At 36.8% G+C, this 21,488-nt stretch overlaps 1 protein-coding gene across 2 annotated transcripts in view; it reads right to left on the bottom strand.

The window, feature by feature from the left end:
• Nucleotides 1-21,488, bottom strand: part of ubr1 (ubiquitin protein ligase E3 component n-recognin 1) — a 149,157-nt gene that overhangs the window by 116,197 nt on the left and 11,472 nt on the right. For both annotated transcript variants that reach the window (XM_051919763.1, XM_051919762.1), the window contains exons 2-4: nt 15,053-15,312; nt 14,366-14,444; nt 9,617-9,727 (exon numbers count right to left, since the gene is read on the bottom strand). In XM_051919763.1, coding sequence (XP_051775723.1) covers nt 9,617-9,727; nt 14,366-14,444; nt 15,053-15,312 — 450 coding nt within the window. The remainder of the gene's footprint in view (nt 1-9,616; nt 9,728-14,365; nt 14,445-15,052; nt 15,313-21,488) is intronic.

The following is a 21,488-nucleotide window of genomic DNA, read 5'->3' as shown; positions in this document are numbered from 1 at the left end:
TGTCTGGAGGAAAGCCTGTGACAAAGGCACATACTAATGCAGGAGAACCCAGGGTAAAGGGACTAGTTAAGAGAGAGAAGAATAGTGAAGTAGAGTGGTTTTTTGTGTGGCACATTGATGACCAAATGCAAAACAGGGATTCAAAACCTGTACAGGTGGCCCAAAGGAGCAGCAAATTGATTCATTTACTTCTGTTAATTTTATACTATTCTTATTTACTAAGAAAGAAACACAAGGAATAAGAACACTATTTAAAGTCCCTTCCTAACACAATGTTTCCTCTCATGTTATACTGCTATTTCCCTGCACACTGCAGTTTTGTACTACACCCTAAAGCTTACATTACTTTAAACTGTACCTTGGATGTGTACATGATTATGCCCTGTGATATAAAGGTACCACATCCAGGGCTGGTTCTTGACTTGACCCCAATACAAATCAGTACAGGCTGCGGCACACTGGGAATAATTCTTCTTTCTGAAATAGTTTAACTAAGACAAAATGAAGATGTTTACCACAAACCTTTATTTTACTATAAATCCGCAAGATGTATAAGAAACAAATGTTGGAAAGGTAACCAATGAAAATCATGTGCAGGCAAAACTCATCTGATGCAATACTTTGTGGAAATGTTCTAAAGCACATAATGCAAAACATTAAACAGGAAGAAGAAAAAAAGACAACAATAATAAACAGATAGCAAATCTTTTGTTGCCTGGCAACTGTTTAAGAAGGTGATTTGTAAAACCATTACAATCCATTGAGTCTCACGAAAGCATAGATGATTAGACTAAACCTTGTAAGTTACAACAACAGTACATGGAAGGAAGAGAAATCCTAGAAACAAAAAACTTATTAGTAAGAGGATGCAAGTTAAAAAAAAAATGCCCAGTGTCTAGTCCTTTAGATTCCAAAAATATATCTGAATATGATTTCACTATATGTTTCACTGCTTTACTATTCCTATTTTTATGAAGGCTGTAGTGAAAACATGTTGGTGATATATTTATAACAAACTAGCTAACTACAAAATTTAAAAAACAATATCAAGACAACAGATTGCAGTGTTCTCCCCAGAAATTTTTTCCAGTCGGGTGGCATGAAAAAGTAGCCGGGTCGGGCAGGACGGGGAAATTTAGTGGTGGGGAAAATTAAACATGCACTATTTTTATTAATTAATTATTATTAATTATTTTCCAATGCTCAATATGACTTCCTTTTTTAAAGTTTGACACTGGTGCTAGAATATTTTTATTAAAATTTAAGAAGTATCCAATTCAGGATCCTGCAACCCTAACAAAAATTTTAAATAACAATTGTTATGACATAAACCAAGAGGCAGAAGTATTGTCGGGAAGAAAAGTGAAAACAATGGGGAAGAAAAGTATGGGAAACCTAATGAAGAAAAAATTTAAAATATTCTTCAAAGCCAACTTGCATATGCAGAAGGTGTCTTCAATTAAATATTTATTCTTCTTTTCTTCCAAGAAGCCCAGTTGTCTGCAGCTTTCCCATAATCAAATTCCCCAGGATCTGGGCCCTCCTAGGAGATCAGCATGAAATTATTTAGCGTGTTTTAATTCATGCGATTTCTCAAACATGTCGATCCTTTTAAGGGCAGAAAACCCCATTCCCTCTTTCACATTCAGCTGTGCTCGCTGGGATCACTAGTCCGACATGAGCTGGTTTGGCTAAATTTGGAAACAACTCTTAGAGCTCTGATGTCGTTGCCATTTTTAGTAAAATCTGTTTTGGACTGAAGTCTTTGTATGATTGACTACTGATCATTTTTGACGCAACTGTCCATTCTTGCCTGCTACTTACCTATTTTAAAATTAGAGGGCTACCATTTTTGGAGTAATGATCGAAAATAATTTCAGCAGACTCACTTGAATCGTGAGTTTCTGCATTGAAAACTTTTGAAAAGCTGGAAATAATTGGCATGTCAGGGAATCTTGCATCTAGGTCCTTGACAGCTGTCTCTAGGTATTTATCATATATTGCAGTTTTGAATGACATCACTTTGTGTATAAACAATGCAGAGATCTGACCATTCTTCTGCCAGACAATGATGAAGGCTTTGAAAATATCTCCCAGGAGTGTCTTTCAACTCCATGATGGAAGTTTTTGTGGTGTGCAAAATTGGTTCAATTTCGGTAAGATTGACATCTTGCTTTTACCAAGCCTTAGATAAATTGGACAACAAAGGTAATACATCTGAAAGCATCATCAGAGAGGAAACAAAATTGTATGTTTTAATACATCTGCTTAATCCTTCAGCTGTGATGTCATTTTGTTCAGTGGCCTCAGCTATGACACTTCTCACATACCGTCGTAGTGACTGTACTGCAGAGTTATGAGACAGCCATCTAGTGTCACTGGTCATTTTCAGCTCAATCTGGGGACTGTTCACAATATTTTGGATTTCTGTTAAACCAGCCATCCTAACTGAAGAATTATGGAAGAAATAGAACAGCTGCCTTAAGATGTCATTCAGATTTGTTAAATAAGGTACAGCTGCTGCTTGGGCACTTGCAAGGGCCAATCGGTGGTTTGCACAATGGCAGTTGACCAAGAGTCCAGATGTTTCATCTTTAAGCAGTTTTACCACACCTTTCTGTTATCCCAATCATAACAGCCGCTCCATCTGACCCTAGTCCAACCAGATTAGCAGTTTTCAATCCAAGAGTGTCCATAGTCTCACTCAGTGTGTTGGTTATAGTCTCCACTTTGCCATCAATCATATTGCGGGTTGATATAAAACTAATTCTGACCTCTTTAGTGACCTGGCAAACATATTTAATGTAAATAATTCATTGTTTTACAACTGAGATGTCTGTGGTTTGATCACACAGAATACTGAAAAAATTTTCAGCATGTATATTTTTCAGTATGTTAGACTTTATTTCTGATGCTAAGACATCCAGCAGCTCTTGCATTATTCTTTCAGAGGTGTAATGTGCATTTTTACCAACATTGAGATGTTGTAAAAAGGAACAATCCATTTCTTTACAGTGTTCCAACAGCTTTTCAAACAACGCTGTATGTGACAACTCATTTTTTGCCAACCAATACATGGATCTTAAAGCTTCCACAAAGGCATCTCTCTGTAAGTTATTTAACACAGATAGAGATCTTTCAATTTGACCAATTCCAGTTTGCTCTAGTACACGCTTTCTTAAAAGGTCAGCAGAAGACTCAATGTGTGTTTTACTTTTTTCATGGTCCAGCAAGTTTTCTTTTCGAATTCTTGTGCATGGCACATTTAACCAAGGTAACTCCCTCCTTGGGGGGTGTTTGAATATTTCATGCACAATGAGCACCACATACCATTTTCTTTGACCATTAGCCAATCAAAATCTTTAAACCATTGTTTGTTTATACCGGATAAGCGGTGCTTAGATTTATCAATTGGCAGAGTGTGTGCTGAAGAGATTTCCCGTGATGGACCAGCTTCTACAATGTCATTAGTTTGTGGTGCCTCTTTTCTGAAATAACTGAGCAGTGTTGTTTTCTGAACACTTTTATTACTCATGTTGGTAAACGTTTGGAAACAATTAAAAGTACCTATGAATAAGACTTTTCAGTGGGAAAGTGGGAGGCTATTGGATATTCAATGCACACTTGCACTACGACAGGGCAAGATATGAACAATAAAAGGAATGGCAGATGGGTCACTTTAACAAAACCCTCAGCAATTCAGTGACAAAACTTTTGCTCAGGACAGCGTGTGCTGCAAGGGTTTCTGCATACTTTTTACAATATGGGCGCAGGTCCAAATATGAGCAAATATAAGAACGGCAGATGGGGTCACTTTAACAAAACCCTCAGTATGAGCAAATATAAAAATGGCAGAGGGAGTTACATTAACAGGAACCACAGTGAGTGCTACAAGGATTTTTGCACACAGAACACACCTAATGCTTAAACAACTGTATATATATATATATATATATATATATATATATATATATATATATATATATATATATATATATATATATATATATATATATATATATTGGCTTGCTATGTACTGAACAAGAAGAGAGCAGCTGTACGCTACACATATTGCACTTTCACTGAACAGAGACGTCACTTCCTGACACCCTTTTTCTGAAATCTGGCAGGCTGGTCCCACAAGTCCTTTTTTTATTTTTTTTTTTATTTTATTTTATTAGTCCTCCTCTCACCCGCCCACCTCCACATCCTCCTTGCTTGTGAACTGCCGCTCCATCCCCGCTATTAGCATGTACAGCCCCCTATCACCCGTCCACCTCCCCATACTCCTTGCTGCTGTATTAAGCTGCTACGCCCCTGCTATTACCATGTACAGCCCCCTCTCGAAAGCCCACCTCCCCATACTCTTTGCTTGTGAACTCTACTCCGCCTCGTCCCCGCTATTAGCTTGTTCAGCACCGAGTGATTGGCAATATCCCGCTCCGTACCTCTCCCCTCGCCATTTGTGATCATGCTTCTAAAGTATTTGCCCACATGCCCGCTCGTCCCTTGCCATCTCTGCAGATCTGCCTGTAGATCTGTGGCTGTCATCTCACAATGTCATGCAAGATGATAGCTGGGCGGAGACGCTGGGGAGAACACTGGATTATTTGAGGTATTTGCAAGATTTCAGCTTGATTTAAACTGTTTAATGCAGTTAAGCCTTGAGGATAAATGAAAGGAACATTGTGTTTTGTTGTATGGAATCCCTTTAAAATTAATTCATTTCAAAAAACACAACCATTTCCAATGAAAAAGACAAAAAAATAATCAAGATGGATCTCTTTTATAATTCAAAATATAAAACCAAGATTTAAACACAAACTGTTCACCTCAAAAATACATAAACCTCACAAACAGTTCCTTAAATATTACTGACATGGATAATGTCTGTTAAATGTATTTACTGTGGTAGGTGAGGGGAAAAAGTGACGGCAGTTGATGTAAGCATCCCATTAGCCAGGAAAGAAAAAAGTGCTGCAACAAATTCTGTCTGCTGGGATTCCTGCAGATTTTGCCAGTAACAGTCACTTAAACTGAAAACAGCTACAGTGTCCTGCAAAAGTACTGTTTTAAAATTTGCTGGATTAAAATGATACAAGCAAATCTTGTTTTATAATTTACTCCATACTTGTATGCTTCAGGAAAAAACTTTAAAGACAATATTATATGTTATTAGTTTTTGTTAGTACAGGTTTGAAATAATGTCAATAACTGAAATATGGATTGGATGTTGATGTGAGCTGTACTATTATTCTGCTACCCTGTCATCTGACTCCTCTGTAAAAAGGTATTCTCTGAGTTCAGTAAGTTAGACAGATTCACTACCTCTTTACATTGAAAGACAAAGCTAAACTGCAGTTTACAATTTTGCTTTTTCATGACTTCTATATAAAGTCCTATGTTCTGCAAGCATTGGGGGCGCATGAGCTTGTCGTTCACGGAGGTTGAAGAATATCTGTTTCTTCTCCCCGCTCAAAATGATGTTTCCTTCATGGATCCAAAAACTGCATTTAACATGCATCAAATTATTTTTCCTGTATTTCCTTCTGTAAATCTCTATGGTGGTATCCTTTCACTCCTCTAAATGCTTAAGCCTTATTTCCCAATTATTTTGTTGCTGAAGCTTAAAACCTAGTGTATGTTTGTAGTTACTGTTTTAACTCTTTCAGGGTAGATGTCAACTTTGGTCGAAATTCAGGGGTGGAGGATGGCAATCAGCTGTAAACCGCGACAAAACTCACCTTTGTTTTAGTTTGACTCTTTGCTAGAAGGAAAGTTAGCTTTGTTGATTTGACCTCAATTCCCCGCTCATGCATGAGTAGCAAAGAGCAAACATCCTCTAAAATGGCACAGACAAAGTCTCACAAAAGTTTTACTTGAACAATCAAGAAAGAGAACGCCGACTTCGTAACCCCAAACACAAGCTTCCAGAACCCCCCCCCCCCCTTACCATTATCAATCAATACTCCTCTGTCAGTCTTCTGTGCTGTACTCTGCCCTCCCTCAATTGAACCTAGCAGTCACACCAAAAAAAAAAAAAAAACCTGGAAGGGACGCTACAATATTTTCAAATTTTACTGCTTTCATATTTTTTACCTTTCTCTGCATGTGTATCGCGCCATCGTTTTTTTTTTTTTTTTTGAGCCTTCAAATACCACTGCTTTCATAATTCCTAACCTGCTCTTCATGTGTATAGTGCCAACGTTTTTGAACGTCTTTATGAAGTTCTACTTTGTCTTTTACTCTTTGTCTTTTAATTCTGAGCCTGACTCGACGTGTTTTTTTTTTTCAATTCCACTTGTTCCAGGCTGATTATTATTTTCCTTATTTTCTGAATTTGCACCTAGATTATTCTTTTTTGCATTTTTTTCTCTCCAACGCTTTTGAGTCTCTTTTCTCCACGCTGCTCTTTCTTCTTCGCTTAGTCGTCGACATTTTATCTAGAACGCATTGTCCTTATACGCTTTATATGCGCTGAGAGCCCCGGATCTGTGTGTGCTCAAAGCCTTGATACGACTGAGTATTTTGCTGCTCATGGTCTTATTTGATATTGGTTGTAAGTAGGGCGTGTCTTGTAAGAATCTCATGTTCTATAACCCCGCGAGACGGTCCTGGGTCAACCTCTTGGCACAAAGTCTCATGTTTAAGGTCCCCGCGAGACACTCCGTGGTCAATCTCTTTCGTCTTGCGGGTCTTTAAGTGTCTCCCATGATCTTCATGTGAAGATCATGTCTCATATCCCTAGTCTTTCTCTATGATTTTTTTTTTTTTGTATAATAGAGAGATGTGATTATAAACATGTACACTGCTTTCCATGTGATTACCATCGTTACAGGTTAGCATTTACCAAACAGTTTAACATGTTGCTTATGATATATTTAATAATGAAAATGTCTGATCATAAATACACCCAAACTAGCACCAGAGGCTTTAGTACATAAACAGGGAGCAGAACAGATTTATTCTAAAAATATTACTTCAGCTTTTATATAGAATTCTATAAATATTTTTAAAGTGAAAGGTTCAATTGCACTGCCCATAAATCAATTTTTAGATATCAGCAGACTCTCAGTTTACCCCAAAAAAAACAAAAATTCCCATTTCTCTGTGAAATGTTTGGAGGTTGCAGAAAGAGAGATGCAATGAAATATTCAAGGAGCTGCCCCCTATTCTGATTTTATAGGAATCTCTCTGTGTTTAAAGGAAAAAGGTTTATGTTGGCTTTGTGAAGAATTTCAATATACAATAAATGGTCAATGAAAATAAAGCAAGAAAAAAAAAATGACTTAAATGAGAATGATTAGGTTGAAGTGCAGGCCTCATCAAGGTAAATATTTAATAACACACAGATGAGGAAACGGATTAGCAAAGAACTGATAAGTAATGGAATGAAGTAGTTTGCCACATGGAACAGTGCAATAGGAGACATGAGGCAAAGTTGGAAGACGACAACAGTTTAGAAAGACATAAGTTTCCTTCGTCCCCATGAAACCCAATCTTACATAGAAACTGTGAAAATTGGGTAAACACAGATAATAGCCACTAAAAAAAGGATTGTTGTGTCGGTTGTTAAAAATATACTTATTACAAACATAGGAAGGGACATATTAAATACTTAATAGCCTGATTTGTAATCAGTGAAACAGCTGAAGTCTTGTATAGTAAATTGTGTTGTAAATAATAAATGTCGTACTAGGGTGTTTTACTGTGTTAGCCATTGTGGATGTAGTGACAAGTTAAGCAAAATGACACCTTTTATTGCCTTGAAAGCTTGCATATTGTGATCTTTCTAGTTAGCCAATAAAAGATGCCACTGTTCTTAATGATAAATGGTAATGAAGCTGATAAACTCTGACAAAGTTAAATAATAAAGAAAAACAGCAAGGCTTAAAACAGATAAATAAAATGAAAGAGAAACCAAAAAATGCAGTCTCCTAAACCCAAGGAAAGACTGGAAAAATATGTAAAACATTTTTAAAGCTAAGAAAAACAATTAAAATCATACAAATAGCCAAGAAAATTGAAAGTTAAAACTTTATCTTGGATTTATATTTGTAAGAATCTAATCTTTATGTGATACTGTGATATTTTACAGTAGGAAGTGATTGCTCTCTCTATTCAATCTGACCTGGAGAAAAAAAAAATGTATTTCTTCAAAGACTTTCACAATTAAGCTAATTCAGTGTAGGAATGTTACTTAGCAGGATAGCTGAAGTATTTTTTAATAATACTGTCTATATTGTGTACTAGACAATGCTTCATATAACAGGTATAACGTGAAAGGATAGTATTAATGGTTGGATGGTGTTAGAGAAGAAATGAAGTAGTCAGAAAACTAATCACTCAACAGTTTTATTTACTATCCTGAAATGAAGCCATTACTGACTGAAACACTGTGTTGGAAACTGAGGGCTCTGCTCCACAGCTTGTCTCTCTTTTCAATATTTGCTGCCATTCTTCCAATTCTCAATGGTCCAACAAACATGTCTTTTACAGTACAGAAATGTATCCAACTACTTTAAGCAATTTTCCCCTCACTAAGACACATTAAACTTAATATGAAATCTTCGCACCACTTAGACACACATCCCCATCCTCCACCCCTCCCAAAACATCCACGAAAAACATCACATCCTTGCATCAAACCCTTTATATGAAAGCTTGCTCAATGCCAGGAAATTAGTAAAAAATGTGAACTCATTCACTGCCAGAGAATGTTGCCAAATTGAGAAATACATTTATATAGTACTGAGAAAACAGTAGAAAGAATAACTAGTGGCTGAAATGTTGATCCCACTGGCATTTCTGTTAACCAAATAACAAGTATAGTATCTCCATTAGAAAACAATGTAGTAAACTGCAAAAACATTTCAAATAACTATACACCACAGACTGTCAATAATACATTACTGCAGAAGACTATCATGAGCCAAAGCAAGCAAGTCCAAGGTGAAGATAAAAACTTGAAAATAAAAATAATCTGATAAAAACTAGTGTGTGTTTTTTTTAATGAGCTGGAAAATACTTTGATAAAAGAATTGCACATTTTTGCTTTAAAATGCAAAACAGGTGAGAAGAAAATGAAAGCAGTAAAGAGAAAAACAAAATGGACTTACATATAAATTCAAAATATAGTGTAATTGAGAAATGCAAACAGCACAATAAAATTCATAATAAATGACAGTGTGTGGGACATGACAATTAAAAATAAAACGAAGGATAACATTAATATCTTTGAATGATCCATTACATTTTGCTGTGCATTTCCTACAACTCAAAACTGCAATATTTATGCATATATACATGTCTGACCAGGAAAGTCACAAGAATCTCTACTAAAATTTATAACAAAGCCAGAAGCCAAAATGAGCTGCTCAGAGCCAAGTTTTTCTATGTGTATGTGGTTTTTTTTCCCCCAGATATTTCTAATCTGAGATTTTTTTTGAGATACTTTAATTTCTTCCAATGTCCCATTCCCCAGAGAACACTCAGCGCAGACTATGGGAAAGACTCTCAAGGTCACTGCTGTTTAATAAACAGAAGAAACAGAAGAATATTTCATTGGCTATTACATATGGATATATATAAAAACAGAGCAATTTATCAGCCTTACTGTCTCCATATTGTCCTCAGCACCTGGTTCATGTTTCTTACATGATGGGCCAGTTTTCCAGGCCTCCCTATCACCACAGTCACAGAAACCACCGCCTGAAGAGGAGTGCATCTGTGTAGAGCCAAAAAAATATATCAAATGCATCACTTTCAATTATTAATGATCTCTCACATATTAAGGCAATTGGCTTAGAAACATTAGCAGCACTGTAGACAATTATTTTCAATAAAGTGAACTTAGCACACCCAAAAATACACAGTTTAACAACCTAAGATTTTTTTGCAAGCTGCCTGAAACTGGAGAATGTTAGTTGTCTAGAACTTAACATTTCTATGATAAATCTCAACTAAATACAAAAACCTGCAAAGTTCATCCCAGTATAGCCGTTCAAAAAACACTAAAAGAACTAATCACAGGCCCAAATATTCACTGTGTCTCAAAACAGAATGATGAATATCTCAAAAAGATATTTCGAACTTAATGTTTATTTTTATAACCAGCTGTTCTAAAAAAAAAAATTATTATTTTCCAGGAAAAAAAAAAACATTTAAAACTATGCACTGCTTCAGTAATGACATACATTTTGGAAACACAAATATTCAGGGTGTGGATAATTAATTTAGAAAGCACGCTCATTTTAAAAATCCCACAGTGACACCACTTGTATCATAATATAGAATGAAACAGTTTTGTTACTGAAGCTAAAGCAAGCCCAAAGGTTTATAGTGTTCACTCTGACACAACTTACACCGTGTTATAATAAATACGTAGCCTTCTAACACAAGATGCAAGAACCATGATGAAGCCTCATAGCAAACATTGTTAGATTGGACAAAAAGAAAAGCCACACACCTGTTTACAGTCAGAATTACAAACCTCTCCAGCACCTTTCAGAATTCCCACCTGCTCCCCATGATAACATCTCCTTGTGTCAATGCCATCAACCTGAGATGTCATGCTATCCTAGAGTATGTGTAAATGAGCTAGTCCCAGTAAGTTTGTATTAATATCCCGAAGAGCATATGTGAGTGAAGCCAAATTTTTGCAATGTACAGATTAATCTTAATTTCTAAAAATTACAGAATAGCTTTATAATTTAAGCATATTATGTCACTTTCTTCTGCCTTACAGAAGAAATGACAAACATCTGTCTACTCGACTTAAATTTACAGGTAACTAGCCAAAGCACCAAGTGTTGCTCAAGTTTATTTGTATAAATGGTTAAAATAAGATTAAATATTTATGTGTTTTTAGTTAAAATAAGAAATAAAATATTGTGTTTTTAAAATGTTGACCCATTTTTCATTACTGGCTGAAATGTTAATGTCTCATCCATCATTTGCACTACCCCATCTAACAGTATCCCTGTGCTCTCATTAATCAAGAATTTGTTCTTTTTGTGTATGATTGGATTCCATGATCGTGGCAACTCTTTTCTGCATTGGAACCATGGATGCTACTTTTTGTATTCACCGGTTTACTGTGGTCTCTCAAATAAACGTTTAACCCCACAGCAATAAACTGGTGTGCTTGTTAAACAATTAAATACCAGATATGTCATGTATGCTGGGCAAAACTATCGATTTTTGTGTTGTTCCCACTATTTAATCCAATAAACTTTCTATGTTAAAAAGGGTTTTAACTTCCATAAACTCCGTATATTAAGAAGGGTTAACTGTATTATAAATGTAAAACTTCATGAACATCCAATCAGCTGTTTTGGAGTAAAGCATGGCTTCTGTGGTGTTAGCCGTGCCACTTATAGCTCCACAATGAATTTCATGAAACTCCATGATGCCCACATTTTAAATTCATGAACTATTATATTAATACAAAATTTAGTGAAAGCAGACACAGCCATTTTTGAGTGATCAGAAAAACTTGTGCTGTTTTCTCATAACACTACACCCACCCCAGCAAAGTTTCCATTAAATCACTGACATGGAAGGTAACCTTGCAAGTATGGCCAGTTTTGGTTAGCCCCTCAAACCTAAGCACCCTCAGCCCAACTCCAAAAATACAACAAAGATGCAACTTTTGTAAGGCATTAAGGCATTGATTTTAAGTTTTATCAACTTAAACTTAATTGTAAAATTTCATGAACAAGTGATACATTCCCTAACCCTTTACAACCTCCCTACCCAATAACACTTCTGAAACATCACATAGCCTGGATTTTAAGTTTGTTTTCTGTTTTATCACACATGCAAAATTTCATTAAGATTACCTCGGTCATTTTGGAATAATGAGTAGTTTTTGAGTTACCCATCCCCATTATAACCCCAGTGCCCAAAGAATTTTTTTGAACACCATAGTCTGTATTTTAAGTTTGACTAACAGCAAACAACAAGCAAAATTTCGTAAAAATTGGTTCTGCCATTTTTGTGTAACTGGCAGACAAGATGTGACCCGAGAGTTGAAAGGAGGTCAAAATAGGCAAATAATACCAAGCAAAGACAAAAATTTCAAAAAACAGGAGATATTATGACTTTATCTATATACAGCATAGACCATCAATCCTCTTTAATAAAATCCCTTTGTACGTCCAGGTGTCCGTGTGTGTGTGTGTGTGTGTGTGTGTCTTCTGGTGAAGTGCGCATCCGCGGGGCACGGTGCGATGCGCGATATTACTGTCAGAGAAAGTTAGAGGTGTTTTACGGAAATACAAACCAGTATTACTGCGAGAGGAAATTAAAAGGTACACAATACAGTGACGCATATTACAGCCACATACAAGCCAGTATTACTGTCAGAGGAGATTAAAGGCATATTACCGACGCGCACGCCTGTATTACCGCCAGAGAAAATTAAAGGTATATTACGGACGTACAAGCCAGCAGACGTACAAGACAGTATTACTGTCACAGAAAATTAAAGACACACAATACACGGCGGCAGCCCACAAAGAACGGTCAACTCAGCAAGTAAACATCAACAAAAGAAAGGCTGAAAGAAAGAAAAATACGACCAACAAAAAGAATGAGGTCAAAGTCCCTTTCCATTTAATATAGACTGTTCCTACTAATGTTTATGCACTACTGTTCTAGTGCCCGTTATTGTAATGGGCTAGTTCTTAATAATTTGTGACAAGGTTAATCATGCAACAAGGTACTTAACTACTAGAACATCTGAAAAAGACACTTTCATACTAATAGCGTTCTAACACTATTATGCACATTTCTATTCTTTAACAACATGGATATCAGACTGATATACACTTACTAAGTGTGACAAATTCATTGAAGTTTACCCAGCACTTTTTTGTTTTTTAAGGTTACCTGCTTATATAAAAAGGATATGGTCTCTGTGTTGTGTTTATAGATAAGTTTATAAAGTTTAAAGAACAGCTAACAAGCAGAAATCTGTACTCAACCTTCTGGCTAGTATTGCAGGTGTGTGTTCATTAAATCAACATTGACTAGAGACATACCATTTAAATTATAGAAGAAGAAAAAAAAAAAGACAGCAATTGTTTCACTAGGATATGTTAAAAGATGGCTTTTCTGCCTCGCAAAGTAGTTTCTGATGAAAGAAATTGAGTTGTTGTGGTGTGCGTTAAGTTGCTGTGCACTTAAAAGCAAAATGTCCTAACTTCTGACATGTAAACAGTGTGGTTCCTCTAACATTAAGTGCACAGTATCGGCAACATCACTTTATATTGCTTAATATGATTTTGCAATAATCTTTTATGAAGATAGGGCACAGACTGTGCATTTTAAAGAGAACATTTCTAATGACTTTGCACCCACTGGAATCACGCAGAAAGGTACTTAACTATGAGAACATCTTGCAAAGATGATTTCTGGTAATGCATTAAGTACTTGCATAACCATTTACATTGTCAAAAAACAGTATTAAAAAAAAAAAAAAAAAAAAAAAAACAATAATCAAAGAACTCATACTTGGTGAATATGTGTAGTAACAGAAGCCAGAATTTTGCAGGTCATGATACTGAGACAACAGACAATTTTAGGATCATTATTGTTACGTGTACAGAGTACAGTAAAAGTATTTCTTACACATGCTAAACAACGTGCCACATGTCACCACCTTCCTAACAACAAAGTAATTTCTATTTTACAAAACAGAGGAAAGGTGACAATGTGGAAGAAGGCATTATATGTAAACAGGAGACAATCTTATTTGACTGGCATATACTAATTAGATCAGGTTTTTCTTGGTTATGTTACAGAGCAGCTGTAAAATTCATTGATTTAAAGAAAATGAACATGTAAGATTGCATCTTGCTCAAAACACAGAGGCATATAAGCAAAGTACAGCATAGAAAAGGGTACCCCTTATCATTGTTTTGGTGCCTTGTGGGTGAGAGGGCACAGATGACAATTATCAAAGCCAATGAAGAATGAGTAGTTCCAGCCAAAAGTAAATCATTTTATTTTAAATAGACATTTTAGGAATAGTTCTGTTTGCTACAGAATTCAAAAATATTGCTTTCACCTGAATATATATAAGAGAGTCACCTAAGCAGTTGGGCTACCTTACTTAGTAGTACTGATTATTTACCAATCCGTTCTGCTAGTATTTACGTAACAGTGGCCCAATTAGGTCAAAGATTTAGGAAGATTATAAGGTTATGGCTATAATAAATGTTATATTAGTAATATTTAATCTGGTTTCTCAAGACTTGTTATGAATAGTTGTGATGTACAAAAGGTTTTCTTTAAAATGTGAAGAAAAGGTTTTATAAGGAAGAAAACAGCATAAATGTATTGCTTATAAAAAACTTACTTTATAGCGATGGTTCTTGTGAACACTGTTTTGGAAGCAATCCATGCAAAGCACACATGTGGGATCTATAGCACAGTCCCTGTAACAAGAAAAGCCAGTTCTTAAATATTTAATGGACTTTTGCTTACATAGACTGACAAAATCAGAGGTAAATATGGATACAAATACACATATTTTGAAGAGGCTGACCAAGGCAATGAATATTAAAATCTCAGCAGGATAAAAAAATGCAATTATTAAAAACATTTATCAAAATCTTACCTCTAACAACTTAGCCTTTAAACTGACAAAGCTAACAATGGTATTTAAAAATCAAACAGAATATTTCATTATTCTTCAAACAATGAGACTTGGAATTATGCTTTGTAATGCATCAACATGTGCTCTAATGAACATACAACTGTAATTATTGTAAAATAATTGTAAATCTGCTAAATGTTTGATAATGTTATGACACCACTATTTCATCTGACTTAATTGTTTACCTCCTGTATGTAAGGCAACATTCACACAATCAGTACTTCTATAAGAGTACTTTAGTAGCAAATAACTGATTATATTGTTTAAAATAAACAGCCATGGTCTTCAGCCTAACTAAAACGTAATGGCATTCAGCAGTATAAAAAGGTTTGTAATGCTTTTAAATGTTGCAGATTCCCAGCCAGACTGAATCCCAAGATGGCTCACCTGCATGAGTAAGTGGTCTCTCCCTCCTTGAAGACTCTTCCACAGAGTTGAGGACTTCCACTGCTTTGTTGAAGCTTCTCAAGGCCAATTTGTGGGTCTTCCCCAAAAAGGTACCACTCAAGGGGCTGCAGAAGGAAAGAAGATGCTTGCTCTTCCTCCTCCGTGGCCTGTGGTTCCAAGTCTGTGCAGTAAATTCGGGGCACATGGGTTGCCAGGTACTGGTAAAGATCAACGGCAACATCCTCACTCTCCTGCCACCTCTAAAACACAAAGCATAAAAATGTTGTCCATTTCTAAATCAGATCAGGTCAGGTTGGGGAGCATGCACTGGTATGGGAAGTTGCTGCCCCCACCACATTACGAAACAGCTCAGGATCCAGGTTGGCAATCCCAATGGCAGACATACAGTCCAGTCCCACCCTCTGGAAATCTAAATCATTCTACTAAATTTGAAATTTAAAGTATGTATTAAGATTATAATCACATAATACACTGTTGCAGTGGCCATATCCACACAGAATTAGAGAATGAGGGCCAAATTGTAAAAAAGGTGCATTTATTACAAATAAGTTCCACAAGAGAGTGAGCAAGATGAAGAGCGAGGAATAGGTGAACAACCAAAGCAACTCCTCCTGCTCTCTTAAGGCCACATTACACATGGACATCAATCCCTAGTTACCAAATGGGGTGGCTAAGTCATTTGGCAATTTGCTCAACTCAAAGCATCACTCAAACACGCGCACACACTCTCTCCCTTCACTGATCTCCCTTCTCCTTCTGTCTGTTTATTCACAAGGCCCTGGTCTCTCTTGCTCCAACCTGACAGTCTTTGCCTAACTCGCCTATCAACTGTACATTTGTTGGACCAATGGCATGGAGCTGCCTTGGATATAACCTTTGGGGTGTTTAAAAGCATTTTTCACAATCACTTCCTTGGGTTGGACTCACAAACATCCCTCTCCACCGACCACCTTTTGGCAGGCTCAGGTGCCTCTGCATTCAAGAGACTTAAGTCCATATGAAAAGGCTAGGCTCCCTTGGTGGTTCTCAACCTTCCTGACCTGCAAAATAATCAGCTGGGGCTTCACTTGTTTCACATGGGCATCCTTTGTGGCTTACCTGCTGTTCTGGGAAAATGTATCTGGCTGTCTTTCGTTCCTTTACTGTATGACCACTATCTCATGTAAGTGGCCTTGAGGTAATTACTTACAGGTCCTCCCAGGAAACTCACCGCAACAGCAAAACCGTAAAACAAATAAGAAGTGCTAATTAATTCATTCCTTGGCTTTTTATAAGAGCTAGGGGGCAGAGTTTGTTTTATGCAACATGGGTTCAAAAAGCAACAATATGTCTCTTTCCTAATCCTATAGTTCAAGGATTTTCACGTCTACAAATAAAATCTCACGCAAAAATAAATAATATATGCCTTATTGTCAGTCCCTCAAATTATCCGCTTCCATTGCCCCCAAGAGAGTTTTGATTTGTAGCAACAGCCTTATTTGGAGTTTCATAAGACTGACTTAAAACTGTCAGTTAATAATTCATTAGAACTTGTTTGTTTTTCAGAGTTCATACAGGCTCAGTAACTTTTTATTTTTAGTTTCCAATAGTTCATTCATGAAGCTACAGTATGACTGCTGGAACCTGGAAATATTTTCTACGACTGCTAAATAATTTCTTAACAGAATTAGCCATTTTGAGACCTAAGATGTTTCTCACATGTTGCTGTATAGTCATCCTGGGACATGGGAAAATCAACTTAGCAAGAGTTGTTAAAAGGATGTAGCCAAATTTCTTCTTGCAATGGAATGAATGGAATGGTCTATTGTTACAATGCCAAGATTGTATCACATTTAAAATAATGAGACTTAAAGGACACCAAGAGCCTAAGTGCCAGCATAAAGTCACCAAACTGGATATTGAAAAATCTTTTCCATTACTCCAAACTACCTACCTATAAGCAATCAGGAGTGTGTGCCAAAGTAACTGAAGTGATACAATCCCAGACCAAGAGGCCAAAATAGTTTCTTTCAATAGATTCTGAGCTTGCACGATTCTAAGGGTCTCTAATCAGAACTGCTTCTGCACCATTAGTCTGAGAGGTGCAACGTCACATCCCTTGTGGAATACCAAGCATTAATCACTGTAAGAAAAACCAGGGGCAGATCCACGATTCTTGGAAGGATATCTTACAGCTACCACACGCAGTCTTTGAGAACTGCAGAGGCAAAGTTGCAAACTGTTGCAACAGAAAAAGAAATCTGGTGTGGCCTGACTTATCTTGCTGTGAAAGTCAGCCTCACTAGAACTAGCAATATAGAAAAAAGTTAAATAGTTGGCACATGAATTCAGTTTTGGCACATTTTAAATCATAAAAACTAGTTAAACAAATGACTAAAGAACAATTTTATTCTGAGGAAACGACAGGTGATCTTAACTGACTGAATCACTGCTTTTCTCAAAATGGGAATCACTGCCTTGACATATTATATACTTTAGGACTTCAGGACAGCTGTGTCTGATTAAGACACACTACAATGTCCTCACTGCATTTCACAGCACAGATGCAACTCTTATACCACTTGTTAATTTTAAATTGTTATCATTAAATAGCTTGTACAGGGTAGGATTCAAAAGTAATGAGCCTCATCTTGTTCTGACGCGAACGTACCTCGCCGCGCGCCCCACTTGCCAGCGACGGTGGGTATTGACTTCACAACGCAACGGAGCTCCTACCGCTCCGAGCTTTCGGAGCGGTAGGATCGGCCTTGACGGGAACCCGTGCGGTAGTGCGTTACACGGCGGAATGGAAAGTTCGTTAGAGCAACAGTACGCGTTGAAGACGAAGACCATGCTCATTGCCTTCTTCGGAGTGAAGGGGATCATCCACTACGAGTTTGTCTCACAAGGACAGACCGTGAATGCTGCTTACTACTTGGAAGTCCTGAAAAGAAGCGTCGTGCGCAAGCGAAGGGACATCAAGGACAGCTGGAAGCTTCACCACGATAACGCGCCCAGCCTCACCGCCTTCATCGTGAGAGCCTACCTGGCCCGGGTGAACGTTCCGGTGGTCCCCCAGCCTCCCTACAGTCCGGACGTGCCGCCTTCTGACTTCTTCTTGTTTCCGCGCTTAAAATCAGCGCTGAAAGGAAAACGCTTCGACTCGATCGAGGACATCCAAGCAAATGTCAAGGCAGCCCTTGCAGCCATCCCGGAACAGGCCTACGTGGACGCCTTCGAGTCATGGAAAAGCCGCCTACAAAAGTGTATTGATGCAGGAGGTGCCTATTTTGAAGACTATTAATTAGTTGTACCGATTTGCTCAATAAATTTGTCTTTTTGAACAAAGGCTCATTACTTTTGAATCCTACCCTGTATAATAGATTATAAGCCATGACTGCAGGTCTCCCCAAAGTAAAGTGTTCAGATGCAGAAATTCAGAATGATATCATTATTAATTATGAGCCAGCAAGTTTGGTCAAAATCTTGGCGTCAAACTGGCCTTCCTTGACCTGTCAAATTTTCCACACGCCTACCCATGTTAATACAGGACACATTTAAAAAGGAAACCGAAAAGACTAAGTAAAAACAGACTCATCCAATTTAGAATAACTTTCAAAACCAATATATTCGTGAAAGCTCAAATTAATATGGAAATATTTGACAAAATATATTAACATTTTTGAACCAAAAATAACTGAGCAACTTGGCAACATGCAAATGTTTATTTTCTAAAAATCATTCCAACATCAGTTCAATATCTTTTCTTTCTTCCTCTTAATGTGCTTGTTTTTTCTTATATAATTCAATAAGCCTGTGTACTAGGCTTTGAAATGGCAATGAAAGTGATGAACACACCGCCTCACAAAGGCAGGAAGCTGCACAGGGAAGCAATAATCACAGGCGTCTGTAGCTTATTTCTGGGTAAATAGGCTCTACAGTTTGGAGAGCAAAAGCAAAAGAAATGGTAATAGTATGTGGTTTTTGACATCTTGATGCTCAGTACCAAACTTGTACAATGAAGAAAGGCTTTGCTGGGGATCACCGCTTGGCACAAAAAAAGCTGTTCTATTTCTTCCATCTTGTACAAAAAATTCTCACAGGGCTTATTTGACAAGACTATTGAGACCAGTTTTCACCTGGCATTTCAATTTATTGGGAAGCATGCTCTCAGCAACCAACACATTTTAGGAAAATGACACAAGGAAGAGCTGTGTCACTGACATTTGTGCAAAGTAACACCACAATGCAATTAACTACACTTATAGATGCTGTACCTGGGTTTACATCTCTCCTGAAAGAGCATCCTTCGTGATTTTTTTCCTCATTATTTATAACCTCTCCATTATGGAAAACATTTACAATATTACAAAAAATAAAATATTACAAAATTACCCCTCACAAAAACAACTTAAAAGGAAACACTATTGTCAATTGGTATGATCCTTGCAACTGCCCACTCTTGTGCCCTGTGTCATAGCAGACAACTTTCTACTTTCAAGCCTGTCAGATACACAAGTGATCCAATAGGCAATATCTGGGATGCCCCCGAACAGAAACGGTGCCTCCCAACAGCAGCACACAGTTTGGGATCCCCCAAGATTACATAACACTCTTAAAGCTCCAGTTAGGTCTACGATTAAATTATTGCACCCATAGTCTTCTGCAATATGTTACAAATAATAATTGATTTAGGAAAATGTTTTGTAAATAAACAATGTTTTAAAGAAATAATTTATACCTTATTTATTTTAGGCTTACCTAATTATATAAAACACACTTTTTTTTTTTAAACACACAAATAGATATAATCATAAGTAATTGCACTTAAGACCTTCATGAATCTTGGAAAACTATTTTAAAATACTACATGTAACCTTGAATTTTTCTTTGGATCATTTAACTTTCTCTTTCTTTTTCTCTGCAAGGTCACTCATCCTCTTTACTACCAGCATCGTCACAGATCTGCATTCAACACATGCCACTGCAGTTTCTAACCACCACAACATACTTTCATTTTATCTGCAGGTCTTTCACTATGCACAAAAGCATGGGGCAATGCATTCTGGTGCAGAGCATGGGAATGTGGGTGCTGATAAACAGTACCTATCTACATACATTTTGTGGACGCTTCTCTGCTAACTTCATTGGCTGGGTGTGTGTAGCCACCGACAAGCCTCCTGAAGGAGCCTGGATTGGATCATTTTACAGAGTTGGGGAAAGGAAATAGAAGATTGTGTTACCTCTGACCCAAAAAGTGCAGACGGGCAGTGTGTGAGGCAGATCACAACATGTGGAGATAAGAGGAAGGAGCCGTGGAAGGACGGGCAGTGGAATAACCCTTAGAGAGCAATCTTTCTTGCTTTTCACCGCAAACAACTTTAAGAGCCCTCCAAAAATTCACTTAAGTGAGTTTCAAACTTTAAAATTGTGAAATCACACATAGAGCACAACAATTTTTTGGACAAATTCACGAAAGTGCACTGTGTTGTATATACCTTCGAATAATGAAATATTAATGCATTAAGCAGCACGAGTAATACTTTAGTATAACAACCACTAAACTAAAATTAGTTTTTTTGGGTGGCTCAGATAATTAATAGTTTGGATGGTTGATGTTTGGGTAATCAACATTGTACTGTATTTAGAAATTACAAAATGCTTTATGGAATGACAACAAGAGTTGCTGCTCCTTAGATCTTGATACATTCTTTAAGTTTAGTTTTAAGTGAATTCTTGTTCTCTGATAAATTTGACGAAGGTTGTTAATTATGGTACAAACTGAGGAATATCATAAACATGCTATAAAAATACCACCAAGACTTAAAATTAACGCTGAAATGGTATAATGTTTAAAGAAAAAATGGTCTTACCCAGAATCCTACAACCAAAGCCAAAAGTGTGCCAGTAACTAAAGCCAAAACTTACCAAACACATCTACAGTACTTTGATGTGGTAGAATGTTCAACCACATTAATGCCTGGATCCATATTGTTCAGCAAAAATGTAATTTATTGTTTTGAAACTTCACAACAAGTGCTATATCTTTGTTCACTTCATACCTCATCTTTACACACAACCAACTTTCATCTCCAAGGGTGTAGTTGCGAATAATGCAGTTGAAATTATACTTCATAAAACACACAGGCAATTTTACCTTTGTTCAAAAATTTATTCATTTTATCTTATTCCAAAAGTTTGAGACAAATGTAATAAAACCTCTAGGCATGTTCCCAAATCATAAAAGTATGAGCTTGAATACACAAATAAGGAACTGCAGCTTATCAAAGGCAAAAGGAAAAAAAGAGACAGAATTGGAGAGATATAGAGGGAAAAAGGTACCGCCAATAGTCATGGCAAGGCTCTAGATAACTAAAATTAATGGGGCTATGAAAAAAAATATTTAAAAATGTCTACCTCTGACAAATGCCTTTGC

This window comes from Erpetoichthys calabaricus, chromosome 16 (genome assembly GCF_900747795.2).
Source record: "Erpetoichthys calabaricus chromosome 16, fErpCal1.3, whole genome shotgun sequence".
Taxonomy (NCBI): domain Eukaryota; kingdom Metazoa; phylum Chordata; class Cladistia; order Polypteriformes; family Polypteridae; genus Erpetoichthys; species Erpetoichthys calabaricus.
The sequence above is the reverse complement of the archived record's forward strand: the minus strand, read 5'-3'. Positions and strand labels throughout refer to the sequence as shown.